This window comes from Bos indicus x Bos taurus, chromosome 5 (genome assembly GCF_003369695.1).
Source record: "Bos indicus x Bos taurus breed Angus x Brahman F1 hybrid chromosome 5, Bos_hybrid_MaternalHap_v2.0, whole genome shotgun sequence".
Taxonomy (NCBI): Eukaryota; Metazoa; Chordata; class Mammalia; order Artiodactyla; family Bovidae; genus Bos; species Bos indicus x Bos taurus.
The window spans coordinates 44,749,062-44,773,419 of NC_040080.1; the positions used below are offsets into that span (position 1 = coordinate 44,749,062).

At 49.8% G+C, this 24,358-nt stretch overlaps 1 protein-coding gene across 1 annotated transcript; it reads right to left on the minus strand.

Moving 5' to 3' along the window:
• Nucleotides 1-23,538, minus strand: CSF2RB (colony stimulating factor 2 receptor beta common subunit). Its single transcript, XM_027541750.1, has 14 exons — nucleotides 23,463-23,538; nucleotides 15,220-15,471; nucleotides 14,142-14,265; nucleotides 11,419-11,609; nucleotides 10,627-10,778; nucleotides 10,376-10,544; nucleotides 9,703-9,838; nucleotides 9,388-9,542; nucleotides 7,657-7,796; nucleotides 6,561-6,723; nucleotides 5,224-5,314; nucleotides 4,960-5,017; nucleotides 4,027-4,133; nucleotides 1-3,410 (listed from the first exon to the last, which is right to left on the minus strand). Exons 2-14 carry the CDS (start codon nucleotides 15,293-15,295, stop codon nucleotides 2,300-2,302), a joined length of 2,673 nt encoding a protein of 890 aa, XP_027397551.1. The 5' UTR covers nucleotides 15,296-15,471; nucleotides 23,463-23,538; the 3' UTR covers nucleotides 1-2,299.
• Between the last annotated feature and the right edge of the window lie 820 nt (nucleotides 23,539-24,358).

Below are 24,358 nucleotides of genomic sequence, written 5' to 3' on the forward strand. Positions count from 1 at the left end.
TCTTGTAATAAAAATATTTTATCACAATTTTTTTTCAGTTAACAGTTTTTTTCCAACCATTTTGGAATTCACATCTTGGACTTCTCTCTTAATGCGCATAGGTCCACTTCATTCATTTTGCACACAGGATTCCACCTTAGAAGGGACTCAAATTTTGTGATTAGTTTTACTATGGGTGAAGATTTCAACTGTTTATCATTTTCTTCGGCTACAAACAATGCCATAATCAACAGGGATTTTATGGATGAAAGAAACAAGAACATTTGTTCTGCCATTTACTAAAACATATGATAAAGCTAGAACAGTCTAAGCAGTGGGGTCCGTGGAGAAGATCATGTAATAAAAAGTCTAGAAACGGACCAAGTGTATACACAGATTTTCTGTATCAGATACACAGCTGAAGAATGGGTGATTCCACCAGTGAGTCCAGAACATCTGGGCTACTTGTCTAAGCTGGCTCTCCTTCTTAAATGCATACATTCCAAAAGAATTCCATACATACAATTTTCAAACACAAAAAGAACCAGAAAAAATATAACTTTGGACAAATGCAGTTTTAAAGTGGGGAAGGCCTTTGTCAAATCTGACACCAAAAGTGGAGCCGTGAAGGAGTTCACCCATAGATTCATTTAACCACCCAGACAAGTCTACATTGAATACACTCAAAAGAGTGATGAACAGAATTAAAAAGCAAACCACAAACTAGAAAATAAATTTGCACCATCTGTGAAAGGCCAGCCAGAGCTAAATACTTTGTAAAGGTTACTTAGAAAAAAGTGGACATCTGACACAATGAGATCTTAATGAGTTTAGCTCAGGGGAAGAAAAATACAAATGTCCAAGAAATAGGAAAATATGTGCAAACATGGTAGTTTCCAGATAATGCAAATTGAAATAATTTAATGCCATTTTTTGCATATCAGAAAGGCAAGGATTTAAAAGAACCTAGATCCTCAGTGTAGGCCAATCACAGACCAAAAGCCTCTCGTAGGTGGCTGGTGGGGGTGGGAGTTGTAAGGTCTTTCTGGAGGGAGGGCAGCCAGGAGATCTGGACTATAAGCTCAAGTGTCCAGGCCCTTGGGTTGTTTTCCTTTTTCCCGTGTTGAGCAATTCTTTCTGACTTTTCTACATGGTTTTTTAACTCCTTTCAAACTTTCCCTGGCCCCACTAGCCTAAGTATAGGAAGGAGATCACTTCAACCAGCAACCTGCACTGCCCACTGCTCAGATGCAGGGACTAGGAGGTCCCCTGAGGCTCCCCAGTCACGTCGAAGGGACTAGCAGTGTTTCCCATGAGTTCAGGACAGTGCTTCCCATGCCAAGTCCATGGGAAGTAACAATTTTGGGAGTGACAGTTGAGGCTGGTGCTTTGCTAGCACACTTGGGGCTGACAGATGCTTGCTGTGTCCAGGGCTACTCTTCCAAGTCTGAAACCCCCAAGCCTCCACACTGTGCCTCCAGCCTCCTGCCTCCAGGCTGGAATCTTGTGCACATTCATGCCTGCTAGGGACAGACAGAAATCCTCCACAAAACCAGACATGTCAGCATCAGAAAAGGCTCTGATGGAGACAGGATGAACTTCAGAATGGGCTTAGCCTGGACCTCAAACTAATTCTAGTGATAAATTAGTGGAAAGAGAAAGAAGACAATAGCAAAAGCAGGGACACTCGGTAAAAAGGAAAAGGAGACAAATGAAATGAATGTGTGTATATATGCTGCTGCTGCTGCTAAGTCGCTTCAGTCGTATCCGACTCTGTGCGACCCCATAGACGGCAGCCCACCAGGCTCCTCCATCCCTGGGATTCTCCAGGCAAGAATACTGGAGTGGGTTGCCATTCCCTTCTCCAATGCATGCATGCATGCTAAGTCACTTCAGTCGTGTCTGACTCTGTACGACCCTATGGACAGCTGTCCACCAGGCTCCTCTGTCCACAGGATTCTCTAGGCAAGAGTACTGGAGTGGGTTGCCATTTCCTTCTCTGGTATATATATATATAAAGCTCCAATAATTCAGAACCTAAAATAAGTTAATTTCAAAGAACAGTGTGTGTGTGTGTGTGTGTGTGTGTGTGTGGCAGAGAGGAAGGGAGGGAGGGAGAGAAGCTTGACCTTGCTGAAGGCCAAGGAAGGAGGTAGACAGTTAACTTATTTTTCTGGTCTCCATCTGTTGCAACATGGAAGCTTCTCCATGGCTTTGCAGAAAGGACCAGGGAAGGGAGCAGGGGCGGCAGGAGGGTCAGGCAGGGCAGGAGGAAAGGCAGGCCTTTCCTCTGTTCCCTTCCCTCAAGGTCTACAGAGACTCAGCACACCTGCCCAGGCCTGTTAATGTCCCAAGGGGGCAGTGACAAGTAGTCCTGCTGTTTCAGGGCTTTGAAGAGCTGAATGGCAGGCACCTGGGGAAAGGCCTGAGCCGGAGGCTTCTTAGCCTGGACCACCTGGTTGAGGTCCCTGATCTCAGGACAGGGTCCTGGGGAAGTGGGCTTACTCTGGGGGGAGAGAGGGCCAGGAAGGAAGCAGTAGTCACCCACCTGCTGCAGGACAAGGAGACCCTCAGGGGTAGGGGAGGTGGGGGACACATCTGCCCGGTGCGGGCCTGGGCTCAGGACAGGGCTGCTGACTCTGGGAGGGGCAGGGCTGGCTAGAGGGGACTGGGGAAACTGGCCTGTGGCTGGAGGGAGCTCCACATAGCCCTCGAACTCTGGTTTCTGGGGGGCTGAGGCTACAGGGGGCCCATCAGCCAGTCCAGGATGGAAAGTGGGGTTCTGGTCTGAGGGGAGGTTTGGAGGGGCAGCCTGGGAGGGAGATGGGGCCCCGATGGGTGGGGTGAATATCAGATCTGGGGTGGTGACATAACCAGAGGCTACGGTGCCATCCTCAGGCAAGCCAGTGGGCAGAACTGTGGGGGCCCTGTCCTTCTGATCTTGACCAACCCCCATCAGCCCAGGCTCTGGAGGGGCAGGGTCCACCCCTGACTCCAGGGAAGGGCTCGTCTGGGCCCCTGGGCTGGACTTTGTGTCCCCATCCCCGGCCTTGCCCTGCCTCTTCACCTGGGCCAGCGGGACCAGCTGCACCTGCCCCCCTGCGGGCAGACACAGGTACTCCAGGGACCCCGGGGACTGTGGCTTCCTGCTCACCCCCGTCTGTGGGGGCACCTGCTGGCCCATGAGGTCAGGCAGGGAGCAGCTGTGGGGCGGCCCCAGATAGGGACCGTTGAAGTCAAAGCCGGAAGCCTGGCTCTCAGGCCTGCTTGAGGGGGCAGCCAGCCCTGTCGGGGGGCTGGGGGGCTGCTCCGTGGGGAGATCCGAGGCAGTCAGAGTCATGTCCGGCTCTGATGATGAGTCACAGGCATCTTTAGGGTCCTCTGTGGTGAGAGGTGACACCTCGCTGTGCCTGCAGTCTACAGGGAACACCCTGTGGGGAGAACAGGAGCAGAGATGCTGGGACCTCCTTGGACAGACGTCTCAGCTCATGCACAGGGGCAGAGTGGGTAGTGGAACGAGAGGCCTGGCCACACCCACAGAAAACTCAGAGCAGGGCAGTGTTGGGGAGCAGGCCCAGAGCAGGAAACCAGATGCTGCTCAGCCTCCCCATGGGTCTGGCCCTCCAGCTTCTGTGCTCTCATTCAAGGTCAGGGACCCCTCCCACCCTCCACTCTTTGCTATCACCCAGCTTCAGGGCCCAGGTGTCCAGCCTGGGCTCAGTCATTTCTCACATGAGGGTTAGTGGCAAGCTAGTGGCTCAGATGCTGAGGCCATGAAGGTTCACAGACCCTCCGCCACCCAGTGGGGCCAGGGCAGTGTGGGGTCTCCCTGGGCAGCAGGGTGAAGGGAGGTCATCTGCTCCAGTCTCCTGCCTCCGGTCAAGTCTGAGTTCTGACCCTCGCTAGGGATGCCTCTTGCTTTAGCACCACCAGTCTCTATGGATTTCTTCAAACTGAGGCCTAGACCCAAGCCACCTCCTCCAAACCTCTGGTGTGCAGGAGGAGGCCACCCTCCCACCGCCCAGGGATCCCCTGCCCAACACTCACCCCTCCAGGAGCTGAGGGCAACTGCTGCCCCACGGCCCCTTGTGTGGGTGGCTCCCACTGCCCAGGGTGGCCATGCTGTCTGGCATCCGGAGTCCAGCGCTCCCATTCTGGGAAGAGAAAGGGCATTTGTATCTTTGGGAGTCAGGGCCCTCCAGAAGGTGCAGATGGAGGAAAGGCCTTGAGGGTGGTAGGGATTCAGGAGCCCCCAGAAGAGGCAGATACTCAGAACCAGCAGGACAGCCTCCTGACACCAGGGAGATGAGGCCAGAGAGGGGCTGGGACCTTGCTGGGGTCCCAGGTCTCCTGAGGACACTATCTGGGCTGTCCCTGCTCCCTGCTCACCCCAGCCCCCTCTGCACCCGCCCTGAGACCCTCCCAAGGCAGCTCTGGCCCTGTGTAGTTGACCAAAGGGCTCCTGTTCTCCAGGGTCCTCTCAGCCTCCCGCGATGTGCCCCAGACTCACCGTCCTCCCCACTCAATTACCTTCTGAAAGGAGCCTCATCTCCACCCCCCACATGCCTTCTGCCTGCCATGGCCTCTCCCACCTGCCACCACCCTGCACCCATTAGCACTCAGCTCTGCCGTTCTGTCCTTGGAAAACCACTCTGCCTCCCACCATCCACCTGCCCTCGATGTGACTACACCTCTCCTGGAGCCTCTCAGGGACCAGCCCCCCTATGCCAACCCTCCCTCCTATCCCAGGTGAGTCCCCGCCGGCAGGGCACCCTGAGCATTGGAGGATACCAAGGGGTCTCAGCGCTGGGCTTGCAGGGCTGGCCTGGCTCTTAGAGCTTCCCAGTCCCTTCTCTAGCCACCTGCACCCCCAGCCCTACTCAAAGCCCACAGGATGGGGAGCAGGACACAGGCATGGGGACATGGGCGCAGGAGCACACGAGCCCCAGCACCTCTGCTGCCCTCACAGCCAGCTCCTACCTGGAACAGGTGGCTCTTGCTGGGGTTAGGGATTTTCTCCTCCCATTTCCGGTTCAGCCTGGAAAGACAACAAAGAGGTGACTGCTGCCCAAGACCTCAGGGCAGCTGCCTGTGCTTATGTACGGAGGTAAAACTGAAGCCCAGGGACAGCTCAGATCTGTCCAAGACCCCATTGGGAGCGGGTGACAGAGCTGTGACAGATAGTGACCCTGGCATCCTCTGGGGCCCTGGATAACACTCTCCCCCTTCTTGGAGTCCCCTTACCTGTACCCGTAGACGCCACAGAAGTGCAGGACTGGAAGCAGGATTAAGGTGCTGATGACGAGGATGAGGGCTAGGACCCACATGGGCAGCACTTCAGGAAGCCAAGAAGGAAAAAGGATCATTAGCATCCAGGGAGGGAAAGGGCTGGAGACTCAGAAGACAGGGTGCCGCTGCTTCCTTGGGGTGCAGAGGAGGAGAGGAGGCCAGAAACTGACTAAGAAGAAGGGGGCCTTTGTCTGAGCCACCCACAATGTTGACTTGGTGGGAGGACACAGAGGGTTAGATCCTGGCCAGTAGCAGGAGTTGCTATGGGAGGGCAGCAACTGTAGCCAAAGGCAATCACAGGGGACTTCCCGAGGGAGGTCATCAAGAACAGGGACAACAGGAGAGGCAGAGATGGAGAAAGGGGTGATGGTGGAGGAACCAGAAGATGCAAAGGCCCATCAAAGACTCTCTCAACTGTCCACTTGGGCTTAAGCCCCTTACTGGCTGGACCCCTCCAGAACTCCCCTGATCTCTTTCCCTTAGGTCCTGTGGCCCAGTTCTCCTTTCTGCTTGGTTGGGGTCCTCTCTCTGGGGCTCTTTCCCTGACAGTTGGCTGGGACTGGGGACCTTGTTGCAAACACTTCGTCCTCTTTCTGCAGCCACCTCCTGGACCTTGTCCTATACTTGTCTCCTGGTGGCCACCATGGAGATAGTGGTAGATAAACGAAATTAGCAAAAGTAGAAGATTGAGAAATCAGACCAAAGCTTTCCAATCTCAGGCCCCAGTCTGTAGTTCCTCAGGCTAAGTGGTCCCTGGGTAGTAGCTTCCACAAAGGCTAGTGAAATCATGCTTGTGTGTGTGTGTGTGTGTGTGTGTGTGTATGCTCAGTCATGTCTGACTGTGTGTGAACCCATTGACTATAGCCTGTCAGGCTCCTCTGTCCATGGAATTTCCTAGGCAAGAATACTGGAGCAAATTATTTCTATTCCAGGAGATCTTCCTGACCTAGGGATCAAACCCGTATCTCTTGTGTCTCCTGCATTGGCAGGCGAGGCGAATTCTTTACCGTTGCTCCACCTGGGAAGCCAATAGAAGCCTGGGCCATATTAATAGAAGGCTAAGGTTCAGTCGCAGGGAGACCTGTTGGTGAGACGTGCTCTCTCCTCTGTCCTCTGGAGACCTTGCCGCAGTCTGTGCTGCACACCAGGAGGTATAATTTTCTAATCCCTAATGACGTCTGGGAGGGAAGGATGCTATCCTGGGGTGGGGTTACGTCTCTGTGTTCATATCCTCCCTGTCCTCTGCCCAGCAGGGCTGTGCCAGGAGGGGTGAGGGGGCGTGGCAGACCTACCCCAATCGGTGTCCCAGGACCTTGCTTCACTCCATTCGCTCCAGATCCCATTGTAGTTCCCCGGGTCGGGTTTGACTCTCACTCTGGCCTGGTACCGGCTGGCGGGCTCCAGAGGTGGCAGCGACATGGTGTGGGCATTCTGGAAGTCCTCTGTCTTGGTGTCCTGCAGGGGCAGGTGTGTGAGCAGGAGTCCTGAGGTCTGGGGCACGTGGGCACAGCTACGAAACCCTCCCGCCTCAGCACCCCAGCCTTCCTGCTACCCATCAGTTCCCAGCTTGCAGTCACATCCCCAGATCTGAGCAGCATCAGCCTCACCACAGAGGACCACACTCCAGAGGGACAGGACCAGGGAGCACCTCTTGTACTGAACTCCTGGCACACATGACAACACCAGGGTGCAGAAACCCTGAGGAGCCACCATGCCCCACCTCACCCTCCCAGCTCGCCTTGGGGCAGCCTGGACCCCAGATATGATCTCCCCTGGAGTGTGGTGCAGGGTGACCGAAACCTGGACCACCAAACAGATGTTCAGGAGCGCAAGGACCACTCCCAGCTCCACCACTAACCCTCTCCCTCCTGGCTTCAGTTTTTAAGCCCATTTCCAGCTGAAAATTCTGGGGCTGGCTCTGAGGTTTCTGATCTGCCCTCTGTGGAGCCCCAGGTTCTGTCCACAGGCCCCGAGGGCTGCCTGAGGCCCAGGGCCAGATTCTGAGCCCTGGGCTGAGGCCCTGCCGGCCTCCCCAGGAGCTGCTCTGCTCTTAGCAGCTGCACATTTGCATTCTGGATAAGATTCTTATGAAGAAGTGTCACCTTATTATGACTTTTGAAAACCCGTCCTCCAGCTGCCTCTCAGCCCTCCCCCTCCTGATGTCCATGCCCCCTTTTGGCCAAGTTCACATCATCTCTCTGAGTCTCAGTTCCTTCGCCAAAGGAAGAGACAATGAGACTGCTCATTGGAGTGGCCACCAAGTCCCAGTGGCTCTCTGTGGCTGGTCACATGCTGGGAGCCAGGCATCTGGGCAGGTGGCATTTTCCCAAGTGTTGTCTCGCTGCCCTTTCCTCCCCTCCAGGCCCCTCCCTGGGCACAGTCTCTCACCTCCCATGAGGCTCCTTCTTTCTTGTACTGGACCTGGAAGATGCAAGCTATGTGTGAGTAGCTCATTTTTTCTTCTCTCCAGTGCAGGATGTAGCCATCTCTGCCCTTGGTCACGTTGAGGGTTGGGGGAGCCATCTGGACTGGAGGGAGGAAAACTTTTAAGGCATATTGTTTCTAATATTCCTCCAGTGGAACATTTCTTGTGTTCCATGCTCATCACAGATGCTCTCTCCATTAATCCAGAACCCCAGGTCCCACCCATCTTAGGGTCTTTGCACCCCCATTCACCATGTCATCTATTTTGACCTGAAATGCCCTTCTCTTGGGAGATGTTAATATACGCTTGTTTTGTAGTGCGGTGACCAAAAGTATGGGTTACCCCTAGTATTTAAATAGAAATAAATGTTCTATTAATTTATTCTAATCTAGAATATTGACAGTGTTCTAAGCATTATTATACATGCTAAATTTATATGAATAATTTCACTCAATTATAACAACAACTGGATGTAGTAAGTACTCTGAATCTGTCCACTTTTCAGACAAACAATTGACCCCCAGAGTGATTAGGTAACTTTCCAAAGACAGGCAGCTATCAAGTGGTAGAGACAAAGATTGCAGTCTGGAAGATCCCAAACAATAAGTAGTGGATTTAAACCCAGGTAACTAAGACAAATCGGCTGCTGTCCCTGACACATACTAGAGATTGGGAAAAAGAACTTGATCATCGAGAAGCAATGCAGGAGTTTCCTCTGCATGAGGTCCTCACTATATAACAGGAACCGGGGAACTTAACCTGCAAGGCCCCCTAGTATGACACCCCACTCCAGTACTCTTGCCTGGAAAATCCCATGGACAGAGGAGCCTGGAAGGCTGCAGTCCATGGGGTCGCTGAGGGTCGAACATGACTGAGTGACTTCACTTTCACTTTTCACTTTCATGCATTGGAGAAGGAAATGGCAACCCACTCCAGTGTTCTTGCCTGGAGAATCCCAGGGATGGGGGAGCCTGGTGGGCTGCCGCCTATGGGGTCTCACAGAGTCGGACACGACTGAAGTGACTTAGCAGCAGCAGTACCCAACATAAGAAGTAAATCACAGGTGAATTATTATTAACTCTGAAAATATCAGTCTGGGGAGGACTTTGGAAACTTGAAAAAGAAAAATCCAATCTGGGAAAGGAAGGGAAAAATCAGTAGGAAGACCAGGAGGTCGTGGGCAGAAGTAGGAACTTTCAAGCAACTGAGAAGTTGGAGGGGAAAATAAAGTGAAAGTGTTAGTCACTCAGTCGTGTCTGACTCTTTGTGACCCCATGGACTATAGCCCGCCAGGCTTCTTTGTCCATGGAATTCTCCTGGCAAGAATACTGGAGTTAGTAGCCATTCCCTTCTCCAGGGGATCTTCCCAACACAGGGATTGAACTGGGGTTTCCTGCCTTGCAGGCAGATTCTTTACCATCTAAGCCACCAGGGAAGATAGAGCTAAAAGACTGAGATAAAAGGTTTTTTAATACTGATATTCTTGAGGAATATCAATTGCATCTTCCTTCATGTTATTTGTCATTGTTGCATTATTGCTTCTTGAGAACTTCCAGGATAGACTGGAATCATTTTTGTTCCATTTGGCTTCCTGGGGTATTTCATTGAAACTGACACACATGAAGTCTGGACCGTGAGGAATGAAGCAGTGCTGTTGGGAGATGCTCCACACAGAAGGCTAGGGGCAAACTCACTGTTGTCTGAGCTCTTTATAAGTCTCTCTTCCACCTTTGGTCGAACAGAGACGATGTACTGGCTGTAGTTCCTGGGGTCAGGCACAGGAATCTGGCATCGGTGCTGGATGTAGGGGCTGCCAGTCTCCTTCTGCACGGGAGAGCATTCTTCCTCCCTGAGGATCATGGCAGAGGTCAGGGCAGGGGGAGGCAGGGCCATGTGAGGGGTGAGACCTCAGGAGGAGCTGTGGCTTCTGCTGGGCTCCAGGGACAGGAGGAGGCCTGGAGAGGGTGAGGCTTAGAGGAGGGGAGGGGACAGAGGCAGGGGACACTCACCGTGCACTGGGGCCGGTCTTGTAGAAGAGGGTGAAGGAGACGGAGTGGGTTACCTCGGACCTCACTTCCCAGGTGCAGGTAAGCAGGGTGGCCCCGTCAAAGAAGCACTGGAGGTTCTGAGGCTGGGCCTCATCCCCTGGGAGGGAGAACAAACCCTCCTTCAGTCCTCCTTCGTTCATTCCCTAGCCTTCAGTGGGCTCACCATGAGACTCGTCACAGAGAGATTGTGGGGCCAAGAACATCAAGGGTTAAACTCAGCCTGACCTGCCAGCCATGTGACCTCAGGTCAGAGGGTGAATTCTGTGAAACTTCACACCCCCTGTGCAAAATGGGGAGGACATCACAGCCTCGGGGTTCGGGGATTTATTAAATAACACCGTCATGTTGGCGTGTCCACATGTCATGCAGCCCTCACGAAAACACAGCTGCCCATATACCATTGTGGTTAAATTGTAATTGTTCCTCCACATAACGTGGACAGCAAACTGGGGCCTGGGGATGAGTCAGATGCAGCCGCTGCCTCTGCAGAGTCACAGTAGGGACGGGGTGGGCCCAAGGAAGCCACTCTGAACACAGAGCACCCGAGGATCCTGTTGTGTGTACACTGGACTCCTGTCCTGGAGATGTAATGAGCTCCCCTCTCCACAAGGGAGCATTGTCCCAACTCTGTCACCTGGCTGGGAGTTCCAGGAAACCTCCTGGCTCCACTGGCTGGGTCGTCCTGAGAGCCCCGAGCCTGGGGCCAGCCTGGTGCGCACTCGGGCCACGTAGGTGCTGCTGGGCTGAAGGTTCTTTAGCTCCAAGATGGCCTGGGGGGACTTGGAGTGGATGGTGAGGGCATCCTGGAGGGGAAAGGGGCTGTTGGAGCAGGGCCGGCTGGGCCGGATCCTTGTGGGTTTGGGGCACAGTTGGTGGGGTCCCTACCTCCCAGGAGTCCTGAAGCCGCTTGTAGACCACCTCAAACTCCAGGCTGGACAGCCAGTGGCTCTGGAAACCGTCATGGGCTATGCTCCAGAACAGCAGGAGACTCTCCCTGGTAGCAGTGATGTTGAGGTCCTTGGGTGTGGGGGGCTGCACTGGAGGGACAGGAAGGAAAGGGTCCCTAAGGGGCTGGACGACTGTGCGGGAGGTGAAGGTCCTCTGTGGCCCATGTGTGGATAGGCCTGGGTCCCAGGCCAGGCACTGCTCCCCTGGCTGAGTGACTATGGACAGACCCCTCTTCTCCATGGACCTCAGACTGCCTTCTGCTAAATCATGGGGATTGAGTGTGAACATGAATGAAGCTGTGCAGATTCCTAGGCTTCAGAACATAAGCTCCATGAAAGGTGCTCAAATTAAACTCCAAAGGGAGCTAGCTTCCTTCTGCCCCATGCCCACGAGGTGGCCTGTGGGGCCTCCTTCCCAGCAGAGGGCACTGTGACTCCTGTTACTCCCTCTTCAGTCCACACTTTATTAGTTCCTCTGCCCAGGGTCATCCTGCACCTCTCAGTACCCAGCAGACGTGTATCCTTCTCTGGAAACTTCTTGGGTCCTCTCCCCAAGGCAGAATCCCTTGCTCCTTTTCCTGGCCCACCACACCCTTTGTATGGTCCTTACAACCCTGGAGGATTAGATGTTTCCACATCTGCCTCCCCAAGTAGGCCAGGAGTTTGTGGACACTCCAGGGTTCCCTGTCCTCACAGGGGACTATGCTTGGCCAGGGACCCCAGGCCTTACCATGCTGACTCAGATTAACGGTGAGCTCAGTGACCAGAGGCTGGTCCGGTCGGAATGAGAAGTAGTCAAAGTCGGCAAGGACAAAGTTTCGGTAAGGAATAACACATTTTCTGGGTACGCAGCCAGGACAAGGGCTGTTTAACCAGGGCTTGTCGTCACTAAGATTGCAGGACACTCGCTGTGGATGGTCCCTGCCAGGAGAGGACAAGGTTAGCCCAGAGAGAAGAATCACTCACTCACAAATATTAACAGGTGGTTCCTACATGTAAGGCTTTGTTTAGTACCAGGGAGCCTGGCAGGAAACAAAATACATGCAAATCCCTGTCTACAGTGCAGACATCCTAATAGAGGCAGACATACACAAAACAGTGAAGGAATGATGTCACATGTCAAATGGAGAAAAGTGTACATAGACAAGTCAGGAAGGAAAGAGGTGTGAGCAGGCCAGAAGGGCTGGCCTGGGGATACAATTTGAAATAAAGGAGGCAGGGAAGACCTCTTGGAGAAGGTGACATCTGAGCAGAAACTTGGAGATCAGGGAGGGAGCCATGCCAAATCTGGGGAAAGAGGATTTCAAGGAAAGGGAACAGCAAGTGCAAAGGTCCTGGGGTCGGCATAGGTTTGGGATGTTGTGTGACTAGGCAATTAACAGTGTGTGTAGAGTAGATATGTGAGTGTGGGAGGTCCAGGAGCCTAGCACAGTGAGGTTACAGAAGGTCGGTGCTTAAAAGGAATGTAAAGAATTTTGAATTCACTGAAAGTGAGGAAAATTGAGAGTTATGAGCAAAGGAGTGATGTTTTGACACACACTTTGAAAGGATTCCTGTGGCTGCTGAGCTGTGGATAGATTGAGTTGGGGGTGGGGCGGCAATACTGGAAGCAGAGGGACAAGTTAGGAGGATTCTGGACTATCTCAGTGATAAGAAGTGGTTTGGATCAGGGTCTTAGCCAGATTCACTTTCTATTTGAAGATGAAGTCGATCACATTTGCTGATGGATTGGATGCTGTGGTGAAGAAGGAAAGGAGGGAAAGGAGACTGAAAAGCAAAAAATAAAAGACTGTCCCCATTTGTCTGGCTTGAGCCCCTGGAAGCTCCCCTTTGGTGAACTGATATGGGAATCTAGCACAGGGGCTGTCTTTGGGAGGCAGAGCAGGAACTTGTTTAGGACACTTGAAGTTAAAGACTATAAGGGACAATGTGGAGAGGCAAGTGAACCTATGGTTCTGGAACTTGGGGAAAGGTCCAGGCTGGAGAGAGCATGTCTGGGTCAGAGCCATAGTTTGGGGCTGGATCTCTGCCGCCGGATCCAGATGCAAGAGAATGGAGGTCCAAGAGCCCTGGGACATCATCCCCTTCAGAGAAGGGAACAGACTAGGAGACAGAAAAGGGCGGGCCAGGGGAACACAGGAAAGGGCCCAGGTGCTGGCCAGGGTCAGGGAGGGAGGTACCACAGTGGGACCTCGTGTTTAGGCCCAGCCAGTCCTTGTCAGGTGCTGCCTGTGGGTGTGTGGGGAGAAGGCCAGGACTAACCATTGATTTACACCAAGTGGGCATCACTGACTCCAGTGGGAGCAGTTTAAATGGCCTGCTGGGGGCAGCAGAGTCCTGGGAGAGTGGGCTCTGGAGGAATTACCTGAGAGGCACTGGAAACAGGGCTCCAGACCACTCTTTAGAGGAAGTTCCCTCAGAGGGAAGCCAAGAATGGACAGCCGGGCTAGGAGACTGGACTCGGAGGCCCTGAGCTGCAGTCTGGTTGGCATCTGTAAGTGGATCCCTGGACAGTGTCCCTCAACAGCATGGGGAAGTGGAGATTGGGATGGCAGTGATGTCCTTGAGCAGCAAGACCAGGTGGGACCCCGGCTCTGGCCTCAGACAGGCCTGGGACAGGCAATCACTGCAGGGAGTATCCAGGGAGGTGGCAGGCCATGGTCGGGGGAGATGTTGGGAAGCTTCTCTTCTGGGGGTGTCTGCTGTCCCAGTGCAGGAGGAGGCAGGCCACAGCTGAGGTTGGGGGTGGGGACAGTGGACAAGGAGGACAGAGGCTCTGGGGAGAGCAGGGGAGAGAGTGCAGGGGCGATGATGCTGTGGAGCGAAAACCCTTCTTCCTAGGGGAGGTCGTCAGGGGTCTCCCCAGACCCTGTGATGCCTGCTGTTTAACTACTTCCATTATGGTGAGTTAGACTATCACCGGATCCCAGAATGGTGGGAGTACCTTCCCAAATGGGCTATGCCCTGGAAACTAGGTGAGGCGAGAGGAGAAGCCCCAACTCCGGAGGGAGCAGGGCCTGGGGAAGACATGGAGCTTAGCCTTGCAGGCTGGCCACAGGACACTTGTCCTGCTAAGGCCTTGACCCCACTGTGGCCAGGGGGAGGGACCTCACCTCTGCAGCCTCAGTTTCTCCATCTGTGAATTGGGTATCATGTCCCTGTCCTGCCCACCTCATAAGGAGGATGAACCAAAATTGACTTCTGCCGATTGATTTTGTTCAATTGTGACAAAATAGGAGATTATTACCATCATCAACAATATTAACATCGGAGGTTCTTCTCCCAAACTGGACATCAGACACAAGCCCCTGGGCCCGGCAGGCCGCCTGGTGGGTCAGGAGCTCCTGGGCAGGAGTTTCCCGCCCCCACCTTCTGTCCAGCCCCAAACCCCTGGCACTGCCCACACAGCAGCGCCCCTCGCTGCCCTCCAACCCTGGGCCCTTCCTCACTCACTCCTTGGGCCTGCGGTAGAGGGTCACGTTGACCAGTCGCTGGGCATCCTGGGTGTCCGCCCACCTGCAGATGATGCGGCTGGTGTAGTCATTATGGCAGCGCAGGGTCTGCATCGGGACAGTCTCTGCCAGGGAGGGAAGCAGAGAGAGGGTCACATCTTCCCCCTCAGACGTCCCTTGTCACCACCCCTTGCAGCCCCTCCTGGGTGCACAGCACTGCAAAGAAGTCTCCCAGAGTCCTGTAGAGGCTCCTAGAGCCCAGGCAAAGGTCCCCAGAGGCCTTGGCGGGGGTAGGGGCGGCTGTCTCTGCAGATGTGAAGGTGTAAGGGAGCCAGCTGTGGACCCTCTTGTCTGGGGAAAAACACAATATTCTAGTTGATTCAGAGCACGTGTCGTGAGCCCCTGCCTTGCTCTGCTCCTGGAGGAGCAGAGTCCCTCCCACTACAGGTGGGCACATGCGTCAGACACAGGCCCTGCCCCTGGGCCTCTGGGCGGGCGCAGCCTGGGAACAGAGGCACAAACCCACCCCTAAGGGGCCTACTCTGGGGACCTCCCCACCCTGCTCTCGGATCAGGCCCCGCTAGGCCTGATGCTTGGAAAGTGGAGTGTGGTTCCCAGGGTTATCAGGGGAGCTGAGCTCTCTGGGAGCCCTTGGGGAGGGTGGTCAGTGGCCTGAGCCTGGGGTTGGGGGACATCTCAGCAGGGCCTTGAGGCAAGAGGAGAGACACTCCCTCCCCCACGGCTGAGGGTCCCCAAGAGCAAAGGTACAGAGGTGAGAACTGGTCAAGACCCCCAGGTGCTGAGTGTCTGGGGGGAATGCAAGGTCAGACAAAGGACTGGAATGGCCAGCCAGGAGGTTAGAGGTCTGGAATGCCACACCGGGAAATGTGGACAGAGAAGCCACACAGCCAGAGAGGTCTTTACAGGAGGCCAGAGAAGAATGAGCGGGAGTGCTGGGGGAGGGAAGGGAGGCCTCCAGGGAAAACCAGGAGAGAGAAGAGATGGTCGAGGGGAGGGAAGGCTGGGGGGTCTGGGTTCTGTGGCCCGGCAGTGAAAAGGAGGGGGGTGATCTGGCTCACCTTCAGCCCCTGTTATGCTGAGTCCCCAGCAGAGCGCCAGCAGAGCCAGGGGGAGCAGCCCCTGGGTCAGTGTCATCTCGTGATTCAGCTCTGGAGAACAGGTAGCCCGCTCGAGTGGGTCCACGTCTGGGCAAGGTGTGGGCTCCTCACTGTCCTGGAGTCTTGTGTTCCTCCCCTGCTGGAGGCTGGGCTAGACCCATGTCATCAGCTCTTGGGAATCCTCCTCTCTCCGGGATCCTGCCTCCTCCAGGCCTGTGGAAGGAAGCGTCAGCCCGTGGGACTTGGCCCACGTGGTAGGGCGGACCCAGGAGTGGCCTTGCTGCCTGGCTGCAGCCCCACTGCTGCCTCAGCCTGGACCTTGGGACCGTCCCTGCTCCTCAACTCAGTGCCCGGGATGTGACCGCGAAGGAGACGCACTCAGTGGCCTCTGCAGATGTGGGTCCCCACTGGGTCACACTGCCCTGGTAATGAGAAAATTCAAGACAGAAGCCTGGTATTGGATTTTTCCCCCCACCAGGTACTGACCCGGGGGAGTCACTGGGTGTTGGGGCGTGCTTCTCCCGTGGGAGTGAGCACGTGCACACACCCTCACCACACACGCACACACACCTGCACACACACACACACAAGCCTGGTGCTCTCCCCACCTTGTTCCATTTACCTCATTCCTCCCACACTACCCCCTGAAATGCCGGTTCCCTTTTTTTTCTGCAGAAGGTTGGGGATTTCCTTATTTCATTTCATCCAGCCCCCGGGAAGTACCAGGAAAGTAGAACAGAGAGGAGCGTGACTCCTTTTCTGTCCGTAAGACTGTCGAAAACTTCACTCAAGCTGCACAGACACATACCAGAAGCTCTGTTGCTGGGAAAAGCACGGCTCTAGGCACAGCCAACTTGACTTTCAACACAGGCCCTGTCCCTCCTGTGCTGGTGGCCTGGGCTGACTTATCAGTGCCCTCTGAACCTCACTCTCTAAATCTGTAAAACGGGCCCAACCCGACGTATCTCACGTGAGATCATGAGGGACAACCAAACTTGATGATCTTTGTGGGGTGGTTAGTCCAAGAAATGCCTGGGAAGGAAGAGTGGGTTTGTCTGGGGCTGGGGAGAGTATTTTAGCTCCTGCAGGGGAGCAGTGCCTTGGCAGGCAAAGGAGAGTCTGCCTGAGCTGGTGCAGCTTGCTCTGCCTACCTGGAACTCAGCTAAAAACTCAGAGTTTCTCTTTGGGTCTTACCACAAATGCAAATTCCTCACATGTAAAGAGGTTAATTCTTCTGAAAGTCAGTTATAAGTTTAACACAACTCTAATCAAAACTTAACAAGATTTTCTTTCTTTTTGGCAGGAATTCACAAGAGAAAAAATATGTGTGAGGACAGTTAATAAGACTTTAAAACTAAGAAGTCTCATAGAAAAATGGGTCTTCCTAGATGGCTCAGCATTTAAAGAATCTGCCTGCAATGCAGGAGACACAGGAGACACCGGTTTGATCCCTGGGTTGGGAAGATCCCCTGGAGGAGGAAATGATAACCCACTCCAGTATTCTTGCCTGAAAAATTCCATGGACAGAGGCACCTGGCAGGAAGTCCATAGGCTTGCAAAGAGTCAGACACGACTGAGTGAGTAAGCAATAACAGAAAATAAACTTTTGGTTACCAAATGGGAAACGGGGAGGGGTAAATTGGGAGTATGGGGTTAATAGATGCCCGCTACCATATATAAAATAGATAAACAACAAGGACTAACTGTACAGCACAGGGACTATATTCAATAATAAGCTATTATAAATAAACTATGTTTATAATAAACTATAATGGGAAAGAATCAAAAGTAAAACAAATACGGATATATATATGTATAACCAAATCACTTTGCTTTACACCTGAAACCTACTAAATATTGTAAATCAACTATAGTTCAATAAAATAATGAGTTTCCACTCAATATAAAAATTTATTATAAAGATCTGATAAGTAAACTAATGGATTTTCACACATGCACACACGTGCGCGCACACACACAGCAAATCAGTGGACATACTGATTAGACGAACTGTATTTCTCTAGAGAATGTACTACGTGATGAAGAGGAACCACAAAACAGTATTAAGTGATGGAATAATAAAAAGTGTTGAAACAATTGAATAACAACATAAAACATATCAGCCTAAATCCCTACCTTACACCATTCCCCATGTATCAAATCAATGAAAAATGTAAATATAGGCAGTTAAATCCTATGAAACTTGCAAACTGTACAAGTGAATATCTTTGAACTATTTAAGTTTCAAAGCACTAGAAGAAATCAAAGACAAAGGCTGAGAAATAAAAGTGCATAAAAGTGAACACTTCGGTATTTTATAAAAATAACTGAACCACAAAGCAAAGGACAAAGTGAAAAATAAATGTTTGTGCCAGAAGTATGGAGAACAAGTGACTACCTTTATGCTATAAATAGTTCAAACAAATTAATGGCATCCAAGGACACAGGCATAAAAGACACCTACATGCAGAGAATTCGTATTAGTGGCTAACAATTACAAAACACTTACCATCATCTGGCCACTGTTCAAAAGGCTTTACAGATATTAATACATCAATGTGTAGGTTAAAATCTCCACTTTGTAGATGAGGAAACTGGTATAGGTCCATGATGATACAGCAGAAAGGAAAAGGCTGAGACTGTAGCACAGGAGATTGGCTTTAGAATCTGTGTTCTTAACCAGTTAAAATAGTGAGTAGCATAGTGTTATATTTCCCAATTATTGGTATCGTACATCTCTATTCTGACATATACTGACCCAACAGACACTTCTACAGATATGCACAAATGTCTGTGAAAAGACAAAACAAAACAAAACATTGAAACATCTTAAGTAGCATGCTCAGGGAGATTTGAGAAATCATGGCCATTTAAGAACAGATTGCTATGCAAAGAACAAATAAAACAGAGTTCTTAGCATTTGAAGGTAATTGAAATTTTATTGAAGTTTTATTGAAGAAATCCATAAAACAAACAAACACACACCATGACTCAATAATGGGCCAAATCAGAATTAACACTATAAACTGTCATGTTACAAAGGTAGATATTGAAGACAGCATATAGGCTAGGAAATGAAAAGTCTTAGAGAAAAATTGAGGCCTAGGAAAGAAATTCAAGAGTTCCAACATCTAGAAGCAGAAGACAGAGAACTGAGGGCAGGTACGGCAGATGGTGGCGCTTGCCTAGCTGTCCCCTTTCCCCTTGGTAACGAAAGGTTAGGTTCTACCTAGGTTTATTGCTGCACAGAATAAAAGATTTTGTTTCTTATACTCTCCTATTGCTAGGTGTGGTCATGTGACTAAATGTTGTCCAAGAAGATGTGAGTAGAATCATTGTGTGTGTCTTTCAAAAAAAGTTGCTTAAAGGAAGTGGCTCAGGTAGGAGGAATCTATTTTTGCCCTCCTGCTTTTTTTCCTTTCTCCAGTTTGCAGTGATGGCTGGAGTTCCAGCAGTCATTTTGAATTATAAGGTTCTGTTGAGTATAGGAGTCATAAGCAACAGAAAAAGAGGAACCTCGATCCCTCTTCTCACTGTGAACCAACCATACAGTTTGAGACTGCCTACCTCTGGACATTTTTCATGTGAGGGAAAAAATAAACTTATATAGTATTATGCTACTGTTATTTGGGGTTTTTCCATGTGCAACCAAAGAGATAAAATTGCAAATAGAAGAAAAATTCACAGGGCTTTAAATCAGGCAATAACCTACTAAGTTAAAAGCAAAATTCATTTTTAATAGCACCATACTCAGTCACATGCTAATAAACTTCTGGTCATCAAAGAGTAAAAAGTAATCCTAGAAGCTTCCAGAAGTAAACAAACAAGTTATTTTCAGTGAAAAAAGATTGGGTTTGCAAGGTCCTCTAACAAGTAACACAGGATACTAAATAGATAGTAATGTCTTGAAAATACTGAGAAGAAAATATGTTTGAACCTAGAAATATAAAAAGTCTAGCTTACTTTGAAGTTCAAGGGGGAAAAAATCACAATATTTTGGAAATGTAAGGACAAAAAAAGCTTTCCAGATCTTTTTAAAGAGAGTTACTCTAGCATATATTTCAGAAAAAAAAAAAAAAATCCCAAGAAAGAGAGATAGCACGTGATACTGGAATCAATTTTGAAAAAAGAAACCAATAGGACTTACTGTTAAGTAAAGAAATATTGTTACTGACTTCCCTGGTGGCTCAGACAGTAAAGCGTCTGCCTACAATGAGCGAGACCCGGGTTCAATCCCTGGATCAGGAAAATCCTCTGGAGAAGGAACTGGCAACCCACTCTAGTACTCTTGCCTGGAAAATCCCGTGGATGGAGGCTACCACTGTAGCCCGTGGTAGGCTACAGGCCATGGAGTCACAAAGAGTCTGACATGACTGAGCAACTCCACTTTTCAAAGTAAAAACAAATAAATACACAGTAACAGCATTGAAGTAAAACTGAGATCATTTTAACACAAGTGTTGGCTGTGAGGTTACAGGGAAAAAGCAGAGATGAACCGAAAGCTTGCTAAGGATCTTGCCTTGTTTTGGAGGAATGTATATATTCTGAGTAAGCCCAAATGCTGATGGAAAACATAAGTTAAATATAAATATGTGTGTTTAAAATGTAAGGGTTAAAGATCACTATGAGTGAGGATTAAGCATGGAAACCAGAGGATGACAGGAAGGGGGAAAGAAAAGGAAGAGAGGGAGGAAGAGGAGAGAAAAGCCAAATGCCTTCTCACTCAAAATAAAATAAACATGCTCACCAAACTTCTCAAACTCCCGCAGAAATTTAATGATAAAAATAGCAATTGGAAAAGGGGAAAAAAGGCACAAATTCACTCCAGACAAAAACAATTTCATAGGACAGCCTGATGAAGACTTTAAAAAGAAGAATGCATCAACTCTCTTTGTGATTAATAGAAATAGATCAACAGACAGATTAAAAGGAGAAAAAGATAAGCTTATCTCAACAGATGCCCTTAAATACTTGATAATACAAAAGCCATTCCTGATGAAACAAAGAAATAAACCTTGGCAAATGAGGAATTGAAAAGAATGTTGGCATTTCTGGGTATGTACTAGAAAACTACAGTAACATTAGAGTCAACAGAAATGTCAGTACCTTCTGCTTTAAAGTAGAAGGCTGCCTGCTGTTGTTATGACCCCTATTTGGGGATCAGTATTCCCCCAAGTAATCTCTAAATTTAAGACAATCCAAAGTAAGACTCCAGAAAGATTTTCAACTGGCTTAACAAACTGATTCTAGATTATAACAAATCCAACATGAGGGACTTGCTCTATTGGTTAGAAAAACGATGAGTATAATAGTAGACAGATGGAACAGAAAATGTTAAGGAAAAGAACGACTTAGGAATTGGAAGTAATAATAGAATTTCAAATCACAGAGAACACATGGTTTGCACACTCTGATATTGAGACAACCAGCTAATCATTTTTTTTAAAGTTAGATGATTACTTATTACCCACACCTCCAAATTCTAAATGGATTAAATATTTAAATGTCAAAGCTAAAAATGATAAAAGCTCTAAAATATTTCTTTAATCTCAGGGATTGAATAAGACACCGAATCCAGAAAGCCTGAAATACAAAATAATGACAGATTTGACTTAAAAGCAATGAATACATTTTTATACAATGCAAGGTATCTTTAAACACACCAAAGAGAAAATAGAGTGGTAATCTGAAAGACATATTTTCAACATATGTCAATAAATGGTTTATACAAGTAATAAATGAAACACTCCTAAAACGCTCCAAATATATTAATACTCAATACATAAAAGACAACCAACCCACTGAGAAATGTAAAGGAATTTTCCATGCACATTACAAACTGAATCCAAATGTCCTTTCAACACATGGAAGATGCACAACTTCACCTATCACCAGGGAAAGGAAAAATCCAAGAGAGAACCAGATAATTTTCATCCATTACACTGGACACAATTAAAAGATGGACTGTTTCCTTAAAGAGAAACCAGCCTTTTTATGCACTGCCATGGGATGTATGTTAGTTCAGCTACTTTGAGGATGGTTTGACAATATCTATTATTATTTTAAATGTGCAGTCTCTTGCCCAGCAATTCTGCTTCTAGGAATCTGGGCTGTAGGAAGACTTTCTCAGGTGTGGAAAACTGGAGACCACCCAAGTGTCTAGCAACGTGGGATTGGGTAAATCGTGGTGCACCTATGATATGGAGCAGGACCCCCTGGTCCTTGCCTACCCTCCACCCCACCATGTCCTCTGCCTGCCTTTTGTCCGTGGAAAACTTTAGTCAAAGAATAAGTTTAATCAGAAAAGTGAGAAATACAGAAACAAAGGAAAAAACAGTCAAAATAGACCAAATAATAATAATGTAATCATTAAGTATAGTCAAGAATCTTTAGTGCTTTCTCAAGGGCTATAGACAATATTCTGAGCCATATCCTATGAGCTGTCTTGTAGATACTAAAACACCAAGATGGAGAAGTTAACTACGTGACCACCAGACTATACCCACAACATAAGCTGCCACGATTCTGAGAATTGGCCTCAAAGAAATGGGAACAAATGGACCCCGGAACTGAAGATTAACTGTACCTAAAACAATAACGATGACACTGGGCAGATCAGCGATGACCAATTTGATGACTGTCAGAGGCGATTGTGCTGTTTCTGTATGTAGCCCCCATTCCCACCTTCTGTTTATAAAAGCTCTTGCCCCACTGGTTGCCAGTGTGGGGGAGTCAGCCTTTGGACAGACATCTACAACCACAGTTGCCAGCATCTGAAATAAAGCAAACTTTCCTTTCCACCAACCTGGCCTGCTTATTGGCTTTTGAACGGCAAGCAGCCAGACCCCATCCTGCTCTTTCAGTAACACCTAAACTGATAAATGTCGTGTATCTCTCAGGGCTAATTAATGAGTCAAATCTCTACATCTTATTATGGAATGTTGTCCAAAATGTAATACTAAGTGGAAAACTAAGCCATAGGACAACATGTATGTTATAATCACTTTTATGTACTCCCATTTTTTAATTTTTTAGCAAAGCATAGATCCATGGATTCACTTGTTTAATATTAAATACATTCATTAAACAACTCAAGAAGTATCCTGTGATGTTAGTGGATATAGCACAATATAAGTAAAACTAATGAATGAAAAAAAGGGTGACCCAAAATTAGCAGGACAGATTTTACTTGTTATAAAACCATTAGAAAGCAAGGAAGATGATAAGCAGAGAAAATTAGAATCTGGTTATACGAAAATGGAATAGCAAGGTGTCTAAAGACTACACACTGCACGTTTGCAACTTGTTGCTGCGGGCTGCCTGGCGAGTCCCCACAGGCTCTTATCTCAGTGGGGACCCGGAGAAACACCGGCCTTCCCATCCACCCGGCAAGTGCACACCTGGACAAAAACACCCGCAGACGCCCACCCCCTAGCCAACTCACATCAGTGGCAGCATCCACAGCTTGGCCCAAACCCAGCTAATCAACAGTGGTCAGGGCAGAGTACAACCATAAAGAAAACGTTCTTGGAGGGGGGAAGACATGTCTCTAAGTAAGTAAGGAACCTGCTCCCTTCTTATCTTCCGACATGAGCTTCTCAACCCACACCAATCTAGGTCTGAGCATAACAAGGTTCCTGGCTTCATCATCTGCCTCCTGTATCTCTGCATCCCCGTGGACATTCACACATGTGTGTGCACGCACACGAATGTGTGTGCATGTGCATGCACACACAGACTTTTTCTAAACCAGGATGTCAGGGACTATCGGCACTCCCTTGTTCCAGACATGAGACAGAAGCCCAGGACAGGATATTATCACTGCCACCAACCCTTTAGTGACACCTTAGTGACAAAGTAAAGACAACGGTACACAGCTGTGTGACTCCCAGGCCTGAACTCTCTACCGCCCCAGGCATCTTCCCTGCTGACAGGACAGTCAGATTCACCAGTGAGGACTGGACTCCCAAAGCCCTTCCCCCAACACCCAGACTGGTCTGTCCCTGCTGTCTGTCTCCTTGTCCACTGGCTTCCCAGGAGTCTGGGTTCAGATTTTCCCAAAAGGCCAAGCCCTAACCTCCCAAGTCCCTGGGGCACACTTGCCCACTTGACACCCCCAGGCTCTCCCTGTCCTTCCCATCCCAGACTGCTACACGCCCCTGCTCCCGACCCCACCCTTCACCCTGCGCCGAGCCCACACGTACCTCTTTGTGCCGGGACAGACGGACCTTCTGTGGTGTCTCCTGGAGGCAGTCAGCAAGCCTCTCAGGCTTCCTATTTATGCTGACGTTGTTAGGAAACAGAGAAGCAGAAAGAGGAAGCGGCAGTCCCTGGCCTCTTTCTGTACAAGTGCCTCTTCACAAGATTGCCTGGTTTCTCAGAATTGTGGACACCAAGATATGAAGTTTTATTCTGAGCCTTTCTGGCTTTGCCAATGTTCCTTCTTCTAGAAGTACTTCAATCTTTTCTATGTGATGTCCCTATAAACTTCCACGTGTGCTCTCTCTGCTCAGTGCAAAGTTCCTTCATGCAGCCTTCCCAGACACCCCCGAAGGGGATGCGGGGGGAGGGGGCTGCAACACCCAGAGCAGGTGAGAGCTCAGAGCCACAGGAACCTGGCCTCCCATTGCCACCTGCTCAGGGTGAGATCTTCTGCAAATTACCTGCATGTAATTTCACCAGGGCTCAGGACCTACCTCTTGACTTACAAGCATCTGTAAATATCAAAGGGCCATTGAAATGTCACAGGGCAAGACCTTAGCTCAAAGCCTGGTACAAGAGACCCCCAGGTGTTAGCCGGTACAATTTTGATTCCCTTGGGACCCCTTAGCCTTGTACCTGCCCTCCTCCACTGTCCCACAAGTCTGGGGGCTCACAGCTGTCTTTCCCCAACACTGTCCTGTGAACTCCTTTTCTCTCCTCAGTACCCAGCATGCTCCCTGGCACAGATGGGGCCCTTAACAACCGTGTGTGGAACAGATGAATGAATGAATGAACAAGTGAATGGTGAGTGGCCCCTGAGCACAGCAGGGCCAAGATGAAGGCCAAGTGAGTGTGGCATCTCCTTGGGCTCAAAAGTTCAGGTGGCACCCAAATCCTC

Coding starts and splice junctions, on each gene's coding strand:
- CSF2RB (XM_027541750.1), bottom strand. CDS start 15,295: ATGACACTGACCCAGGGGCTGCTCCCCCTGGCTCTGCTGGCGCTCTGC. Junction 10,545..10,626: donor GGCTTCAGGACTCCTGGGAG/GTAGGGACCCCA, acceptor TTTCCCCTCCAG/GATGCCCTCACCATCCACTC. Junction 6,724..7,656: donor AAGAAGGAGCCTCATGGGAG/GTGAGAGACTGT, acceptor CTGCCCCTGCAG/GACACCAAGACAGAGGACTT.